The sequence below is a fragment of the Macaca mulatta genome, chromosome 9 (assembly GCF_049350105.2).
Source record: "Macaca mulatta isolate MMU2019108-1 chromosome 9, T2T-MMU8v2.0, whole genome shotgun sequence".
Lineage (NCBI taxonomy): Eukaryota > Metazoa > Chordata > Mammalia > Primates > Cercopithecidae > Macaca > Macaca mulatta.
Genome location: NC_133414.1, coordinates 81,023,232 through 81,032,594, shown reverse-complemented (window position 1 = coordinate 81,032,594; position 9,363 = coordinate 81,023,232). Strand labels below are relative to the sequence as shown.

At 45.6% G+C, this 9,363-nt stretch overlaps 1 protein-coding gene across 19 annotated transcripts in view; it reads left to right on the top strand.

Moving 5' to 3' along the window:
• Positions 1-1,722: 1,722 nt before the first annotated feature.
• The window catches only part of CCAR1 (cell division cycle and apoptosis regulator 1), a 77,997-nt gene continuing 70,356 nt past the window's right edge, over positions 1,723-9,363 (top strand). For 3 of the 19 annotated variants that reach the window (XM_077944900.1, XM_077944902.1, XM_077944894.1), the window contains exons 1-3: positions 1,949-1,992; positions 3,137-3,258; positions 7,984-8,055. In XM_077944900.1, the coding sequence (XP_077801026.1) occupies positions 3,186-3,258; positions 7,984-8,055 (145 nt within the window). In that variant the 5' untranslated portion in view covers positions 1,949-1,992; positions 3,137-3,185. Of the gene's footprint in view, positions 1,867-1,948; positions 2,117-3,136; positions 3,259-7,983; positions 8,056-9,363 lie in introns of those variants that run through there. The other 16 variants (XM_077944901.1, XM_015147321.3, XM_028853237.2 and 13 more) reach the window with 13 other exon arrangements.

The window sequence follows — 9,363 nt, the reverse complement described above, 5'->3', positions numbered from 1 at the left end:
TGGTATTATTTCTGAGGACTCTGTTCTGTTCCATTGGTCTATATCTCTGTTTTGGTACCAGTACCATGCTGTTTTGGTTACTGTAGCCTTGTAGTATAGTTTGAAGTCAGGTAGCGTGATGCCTCCAGCTTTGTTCTTTTGACTTAGGATTGTCTTGGAGATGTGGGCTCTTTTTTGGTTCCATATGAACTTTAAAGCAGTTTTTTCCAATTCTGTGAAGAAACTCATTGGTAGCTTGATGGGGATGGCATTGAATCTATAAATTACCTTGGGCAGTATGGCCATTTTTACGATATTGATTCTTCCTATCCATGAGCATGGTATGTTCTTCCATTTGTTTGTGTCCTCTTTTATTTCACTGAGCAGTGGTTTGTAGTTCTCCTTGAAGAGGTCCTTTACATCCCTTGTAAGTTGGATTCCTAGGTATTTTATTCTCTTTGAAGCAATTGTGAATGGAAGTTCATTCATGATTTGGCTCTGTGTTTGTTACTGGTGTATAAGAATGCTTGTGATTTTTGCACATTAATTTTGTATCCTGAGACTTTGCTGAAGTTGCTTATCAGCTTAAGGAGATTTTTGGCTGAGACAATGGGGTTTTCTAAATATACAATCATGTCATCTGCAAAGAGGGACAATTTGACTTCTTCTTTTCCTAACTGAATACCCTTGATTTCTTTCTCTTGCCTAATTGCCCTAGCCAGAACTTCCAACACTATGTTGAATAGGAGTGGTGAGAGAGGGCATCCCTGTCTTGTGCCAGTTCATACAGCCAACAGACACATGAAAAAATGCTCATCATCACTGGCCATCAGAGAAATGCAAATCAAAACCACAATGAGATACCATCTCACATCAGTTAGAATGGCGATCATTAAAAAGTCAGGAAACAACAGGTGCTGGAGAGGATGTGGAGAAATAGGAACACTTTTACACTGTTGGTGGGATTGTAAACTAGTTTAACCATTATGGAAAACAGTATGGCGATTCCTCAAGGATCTAGAACTAGATGTACCATATGACCCAGCCATCCCATTACTGGGTATATACCCAAAGGATTATAAATTATGCTGCTATAAAGACACATGCACACGTATGTTTATTGCGGCACTATTCACAATAGCAAAGACTTGGAATCAACTCAAATGTCCATCAGTGACAGATTGGATTAAGAAAATGTGGCACATATACACCATGGAATACTATGCAGCCATAAAAAAGGATGAGTTTGTGTCCTTTGTAGGGATATGGATGCAGCTGGAAACCATCATTCTTAGCAAACTATCACAAGAACAGAAAACCAAACACCGCATGTTCTCACTCATAGGTGGGAACTGAACAATGAGATCACTTGGACTCGGGAAGGGGAACATCACACACCGGGGCCTATCATGGGGAGGCGGGAGGGGGGAGGGATTGCATTGGGAGTTATACCTGATGTAAATGACGAGTTGATGGGTGCTGACGAGTTGATAGGTGCAGCACACCAACATGGCACAAGTATACATATGTAACAAACCTGCACGTTATGCACATGTACCCTAGAACTTAAAGTATAATAATAATAAATAAATTTAAAAAAATGTTACAGGGTATATCCTTTCTCCCAAATAATGGAACGAGATTAAAAAAAAAAAAAAGGGAAAACATAAAATGGCGCAGGCCTGACTCGGATCACGTGACCGCCATTTCTTTCCTTCCCACCCAGAGGAAAGCTCCTCCTTCAGAACAAGCGCAAGACATATAGCCCGGCGGCTCATTGTTAAGCGAGGCCAAGGCAACCCTTAGGCGCGCTCTATTTCTCCCTCCGTAGCGAAAGGGCCAGGCGTATTGAGCCGTCAGGAGAGCGCGCACGCAGAACGTCAGCCAGTAAGCGCCGTTCCTCCGGGAGATGTGGAGGAGGGGAGCGGCGTGGAGGAAGAGGGGGAAGTTGGCGCATGCGCCTAAGGCTGACGGGTTTGAAATGGCTTCGATGTTAGCCGGGACCCGACTCAGGTGAAGGTCTGGTCAGCGCGGTTGGAGCGGTGGGCGGCGAAGCCGGGGGTCTTAACATCCTGTCGGATCTGTGCACGGGCCAGGAGCGATCTTTTGGGTAGCGCGGCGGCCCTGGGCGGCGACGGTGGGGCTCTTGTGGGACTGGGACGGGAGGACGCGGTCCCTTTTGTGCGGGTCGGAGCAGGCCCCGCGCGGCCAGCCCCTCCCCCACCACTCGGCACCTCAGGTGCCCCCAGCGCCCCTCAGCCTCGGCCTGGCGGCGACTCCGTCCGCCGCCCATTGCTCCCGAGTCGCTGCGGTTGTACCCTCCTGGCCTCTCGGCCCGGGACATCGTGGCGGCTCCCGGCGGCGTGGGTCTTGGGGAATAGAAGCTTTATCCGTGCGTGGTAAAAGAGCCCAGGGATCTCGAGTGTCGTGGGGCGGTGGGTTCCGGTGGCCGGCACGGAGCTGGGACTGGAGGAAGATGGACGGCCGGGCTCCGGCCCTTGAGGGTCGCGGGGACCGAGGATGGGGTGCGCGGGTAGAGAATCTTCGCCTTTTCTGGTTTGTGTTGGGGGGAGGGGTTTTCCCAGTGGTTCTTTAAGGGACATCCATTATCTCAACGGCTTTTTCCCTCGAGATCGGGGATGGAAAAGAAGCCTCCCAAGTTCCTTCTCTACTCTGAAAAGTAGAGATGTTCGTTATTTAAATGATATCCTTAAATACCTGTGATGGGGGTCTTGTCCCAATATCCGTTATTGGTTTTAACATTACCCTGGCCTCACTCCCCAACTCATTGCCAGAAGAAACACGTAGGCTGTATTTCCTGTGAATATAAAGTTGTGAACTTTTTGTTAACAATTGGGTAGATACAGCAGATGGTCTTCCGTTTAAATGTGACAATTTGTAGTCCCAGAAAGGAGTGCTTTTTGTGAGTCTCCCCCTAATGTTATCTTGTAAAATAGGGCACTCCTGGTGATCTACTTGATGTAAAATGTTTTTGCTGCATATTGGATGTTCATTTGCCCTTTTTCTACTTACAGTTATTTCTACTGAAATCTGCGAAGACGTCCTTGACACATTAAACATTTCTTTCTATTATAATATCCTTTTGTGATATCTGTAGCTTGGTTGGACTTTAAAATGTGGATCCTTTTCTTGATAGATCGATGCTATAGAAGACAAACAAGGGAAGGTTTTTTTCCTTTTGCATCATGGCTCAGTTTGGAGGACAGAAGAATCCGCCATGGGCTACTCAGTTTACAGCCACTGCGGTATCACAGCCAGGTCAGGCTTCTAAATACATGTACTGTAAATGTTTGTGGGAAACTTGTTAAAACTAGGTGAATTAGGGCCGGGGGTGGTGGCTCCCGCCTGTTATCCTAGCACTTTGGAAAGCCGAGGAGGTGGATAACGAGGTCAGGAGTTCGAGACCAGCCTGGCCAACATAGTGAAACCCTGTCTCTACTAAAAATACTAAAATTAGCCGGGACTGGTGGCACGCCCCCAAAATCCTAGCTACTCAGGAGGCTGAGGCAGGAGAATCCCTTGAACCTGGGAGGCGGAGGTTGCAGTTAGCCGAGATCGCGCCACTGCACTCCAGCCTGGGCGAGAGAGCAATACTCCGTCTCAAAAAAACAACACAACATGAATTAGGCTGTTCTGATATTCTGATACTGTAAAGTATTTGCAAATTGTGAATTCATTAACTTTCTCTGAAGTTCCTTTTTGAAATCTATAGATAACTAATAAAAAAGCTGTTTTACATAGCAGTTTGGACAGTTTTGTAGTTTTTTAATACCTTAGATTAACTTTTAATTGATTTAATTGTGTTAGAGGTTAGCCACTCATTCGCGTATACTGTATTTGGCATGTTAAGTTGCCAGTATTCATGAGTTATATTTAAAAGTAAATGTAGGCTGGGCGGAATGGCTCATGCCTGTAATCCCAGCACTTTGGGAGGCTGAGGTGGGCGGATCACTTGAGGTCAGGAGTTCAAGACCAGCCTGACCAACATGGAGAAACCCCGTCTCTACTAAAAATACCAAACTGGCTGGGTGTGGTGATGCATGCCTGTAATCACAGCTACTTGGGAGGCTGGGGCAGGAGAATCGCTTGAACCTGGGAGGCGGAGGTTGCGGTGAGCCGAGGTCGGCCACTGCACTCCAGCCTGGGTAACGAGCAAAACTCCATCTCAAAAAAAACAAAATGTATTTAGGCTAGGTGAGGTGTCTCATGCCTGTAATCTCAGCATTTGGGAGGCCAAGGTGAGCGGATCACCTGAGGTCAGGAGTTCGGAGACCAGCCTGGCTGACATGGTGAAATCCTGTGTCTACTTAAAAAATACAAAAGTTACTTGGCATGTTGGTGCAGCCTGTAATCCCAGCTACGCGTGAGGCTGCAGCAGGAGAATCGCTTGAACCGGGGAGGCAGAGGTTGAGTGAGCTGATACTGCAACGCTACACTCCAGAGTGGGTGATAAAGGGAGACTCTCCAAAAAAATTGAGATGGAGACCTTGCTTTGTTGCCCCGGTGAGTCTTGAACTTTTGGGCTCAAGCGAGCCTCTCATCTTGGCCTCCTAAAGTGCTGGGCTTACAGGTGTGAACCACCAGGACTAGCCAGTTTTTTGAATTTAAAGTTGAAAAACTACCTGGTGGTATGTACCTGTGGTTCTAGCTATTCAGGGAGGTTGAGGTAGAAGGATTGCTTGAGCAGGGAGGTCAAGGTTGCAGTGAGCCATGATGGTGCCATTGTACTCCAGTCTGAGTGAGACCTGGTCTCAAAAAAGGTAAAGAAAAAGAAAGAAAACCAACTCTAAAGAATTTAGTTGCCGGGCGCGGTGGCTCACGCCTGTAATCCCAGCGCTTTGGGAGGCCGAGGCGGGCGGATCACAAGGTCAGGAGATCGAGACCACGGTGAAACCCCGTCTCTACTAAAAATACAAAAAATTAGCCGGGCGCGGTTGTGGGCGCCTGTAGTCCCAGCTACTCGGGAGGCTGAGGCAGGAGAATGGCGTGAACCCGGGAGGCGGAGCTTGCAGTGAGCCGAGATCGCGCCACTGCACTCCAGCCTGGGCGACAGAGCGAGACTCCGTCTCAAAAAAAAAAAAAAAAAAAAAAAGAATTTAGTTGGCCAGGCCTGGTGGCTCATGCCTGTAATCCTAGCACTTTGGGAGGCTGAGGCGGGTGGATCACCAGGTCAGGAGATCGAGACCATCCTGGCTGACACGGTGAAACCCGTCTCTACTAAAAAAAACACAAAAAATTAGCCGGCCGTGGTAGCGGGTGCCTATAGTCCCAGCTACTCGGGAGGTTGAGGCAGGAGAATGGCATGAACCTGGGAGGCGGAGCCCGCAGTGAACCGAGATCGCGCCACTTCACTCCAGGCTGGGTGAGACAGCGAGATTCTGTCTCAAAAAAAAAAAAAAATTTAGTTACTAGACAAAGGAAAAAGATAGTTGTACAAGCTTCTGAGCACAGTGACTCACGCCTCGTCACCTGAGGTCGTGAGTTCGAGGCCAGCCTGACCAACATGGAGAAACCCCATCTCTACTAAAAATGCAAAATTAGCTTGGCATGGTGGCACGTGTCTGCAATCCCAGCTATTCTGGAGGCTGAAGCAGGAAAATCGCTTGAACCCGGTGGAGGTTGCATTGAGCTCAGATTGCACCATTGCACTCTAGCCTGGGCAACAAGAGAGAAACTCCATCTCAAAAAAAAAAAAGGTAGTTGTAAAAGCAGTAAAAGAACATTTACGTTTTCAAAATAAAATCAACAAGGCCTGCTGCAGTGACTCATTGTAATTCCAGCACTTTGGGTGGCGCAGGTGGGCATAGCACTGAGGTCAGGAGTTCGAGACCAGCTTGACCAACACAGTGAAACCTCTCTACTAAAAATACAAAAGTTAGATGGGCATGGTAGAGGTTGCAAGTGAGCCAAGATGGGGCCACTGTACTCAAGCCTGAGCAACAGAGCAAGACTCCAGCTCAAAAAAAATAAATAGAAATAAAGTCAACCAAATGTCATTTTCAAGGTAAATGGAAAATGTTATTGAAACTTTAAATAAATTTCTTCCCAAACTTTTTAGGAATAATTTTTTTTTGGTTATTTTTTGACTTATTTATTAAATCTTGAAAGCTTTAACTCCTGTAGCTTCAGATTTTTTTACTTGAATTAAACCAGTTGTGTTTAGGGATTTCAAATAAGTTTCCCAAGAATTTTACAGAATGAGATTTTGATTGCCTTTTAATTTGAATATATTTTTATTTTTGTTATATCTCCTACTTATTCTTGGCTGCGTTTTACTTGCTTACTGTTTTTTAATTCGAGGTCAGTTTTGGAGACACTGTGATCTTCTGACTTGAGTGTTCTAAAATATGGTGGAAATGATTAGTTATCTTGGTGACCTTTCTCCTTAAAGACGTGGAGGCCTGGCACGGTGGCTCATGTGTGTAATCCCAGCACTTTGGGAGGCTGAGGCAGGAGAATCAGTTGCATCTAGGAATTCAAGACCAGCTTGGGCAATATAGCGAAACCCCATCTGCAAAAACTCAAAAATTAGCCAGGTGTGGTAGAGCACGCCTGTAGTCCCAGCTATTGGGGAGGCTGAGGCATGAAGATTGCTTTAACCTTGGGAGGTCTAGGCTACAGCGAGTTGTGATAGTTCCGCCATGTTCCAGCATGGGTGACGAGTGAGACCCTGTCCTAAAAAAAAAAAAAAAAGAAATGGGTACTTCAGGGTTTTGTTTTATTTATTTATTTTTTTCGAGACGAAGTCTCAGCTCTGTTGCCCAGGCTGGAGTGCAGTGGTGTGATCTCAGCTTACCCCAACCTCTACCTCCTGGTTTCATGCGATTCTCCTGCCTCAGTCTCCCAAGTAGCTGGGATTACAGGCATGTGCCACCATGCCCCACTAATTTTGTATTTTTAGTATAGACGGGATTTCTCCATTTTGGTCAGGCTGGTCTCGAATTCCCAACTTCAGGTGATCCACCTGCCTTGGCCTCCCAAACTGCCAGGATTACAGACGTGAGCCACCGCACCTCCCTGGGTTTTGATTTTAATGAATCCTGATTCGGGAGATTGAAGGTCAACAGTTATATCTGCATGTAAATGAAATTTATATGAAATTATTATGGATATATTTAATTCAGATCCAAGTATTTCAATTTTTTTTTCACTATAGTGATGGGGTTTCAGTAATTTGCTCAGGCTAGTCTCGAACTGGGCTCAAGTATCCTCGTGCCACGGCTGGCCCAAGTATTTTTTTTCTGTGTTAAATAATGGGAAAACAGGAATTGACTTAATTTTGAGGATAACAGGAATTATTAGTAACTACTATGTCCAGAAGCAAGTACTGTGTACTCATACTTTGGCAAATTAAGCATGTTTTAGCTGGCTTTTACTGCATATAATTTGTTTTACATTCATATGTGTATTATGCCAATAAAATAGCTATTATAGTAAAATTATATTGTCTGTAGTTGTTAACATTTGTATTATTACTATTTGAATGTATGTTATAGTCTTTTTTTTTTAAGATAAAGGAGACATTGAAGGTTTATAAAACTTGTCAAAGGCAAAGTCAGTAGTAAATATAGGTGTCTCCTTTCCATATTTAGCAGTAGATATTCCAAATATAAATGATGAGAGGCTAAGGTGAGAGGATCACCTGAGTCTAGGGAGGCTGAGTCTGCAGTGAGCCTTGATCATGCCCTTGCACTCCAGTCTGGGCAACAGAGTGATACTGTGTTTCAAAAAAAAAAAAAGGCAGCTATTGAAATATGCCAGCTATATTAGTGTTCCGTTGTTTTGTTGTTGTTGTTTGGTTGGTTGGTTTCTTTGAGACAGCATCTTGTCTGCCAGGCTGGAGTATAGTAGTGTGGTGTGATCATGGCTCCCTACAGCCTCAACCTCCTGGACCCAAGTAATCTTCCTGCCTCAGCCTCCCAAGTAGCTGAGACTATAGGCACATGCCACTATGCCTGACTCATTTTTTGTTTATTGAGACAGGGTCTCCCTGTGTTGCCCAGGCTGAACTGGACTCAAGTGATCCTCTCACCTTGACCTATTGGGATTGCAGGCGTGAGCCACCACACCCAGCTCGCACTTTATACTTAGATAACTGCATCAGTAGTTATCTCTTGCTTACAGCTTTCATGCCAAATTATCAGGCTCGTTCTTGCCGCTGTTCTTTTTTTTTTTTTCTGTTTGTTTGTTTTTGAGACAGAGTCTCCCTCTGTCTCCCAGGCTGGAGTGCAGTGTCACCATCTCTGCTCACTTCAAGCTCCACCTCCCAGGTTCATGCCATCCTCCTGCCTCAGCCTCCTGAGTAGCTGGGACTACAGGCACCCGCCACCACGCCTGGCTAATTTTTGTATTTTTAGTAGAGATGGAGTTTCACCATGTTAGCCAGGATGGTCTCGATCTCCTGATCTCGTGATCCGCCCACCTCGGCCTCCCAAAGTGCTGGGATTACAGGCGTGAGCCACTGCGCCTGGCTCTTGACATTCTTAAACCTTTGTATCCTAATCCACAGTGTTTACCCAAAGATCCTCACTTCCCTAAGGAAGCTTTTCTCCTCCCATCTCTGGCTTGATGGTGATACTCTATCTTTAGTATTATTTTAAATTCTAACTGCTTGCTTTTATTTGTTTTTCTCTCTTAGTTACTATATATGATACTTCTTATTTTTCCTCCAGCTCCAGTGCATCCATCAGATGTAATGTTCCTAAAACATAATTTCTGTCAAAATCACAGAATTTTGGCTGGGCATGGTGGCTCATGCCTGTAATCCCAGCACTTTGGGAGGCCAACGCAGGCAGATCACAAGGTCAGGAGTCCGAGACCAGCTTGACCAACATGATGAAACCCCGTCTCTACTAAAAATACAAAAATTAGCCGGACATGGTGGCAGGCACGTGTAATCCCAGCTATTCGGGAGGCTGAGGCAGGAGAATCACTTGAACCTAGAGGCGGACGCTGCAGTGAGCCCACATTGCGCCATTGCACTCCAGCCTGGGCGATGAGCAAGACTCCCTCTCAAAAAAAAAAGAAATCACAGAATTTTTTTCAAAGCTGGATCAGACCTAAACTAGATTTTTTTCTTTTTTTTGAGTTAGAGTCTCGCTCTGTCACCCAGGCTGGAGTGCAGTGGCACGATCTGGGCTCACTTCAATCTTCGCCTCCCAGGTTCAAGTGATTCTTCTGCCTCAGCCTTTGGGACTGTAGCTGGGACTACAGGTGCGTGCCACCACTCCAGCTAATTTTGTGGGTTTTATTTTTAGTAAAGATGGGGTTTTGCCATCTTTCCCAGGCTGGTCTTGAATTCCTGAGCTCAGACAATCCGCCCATCATGGCCTCCCAAAGCTAAGCTGCATTCTTTTTTTTTTT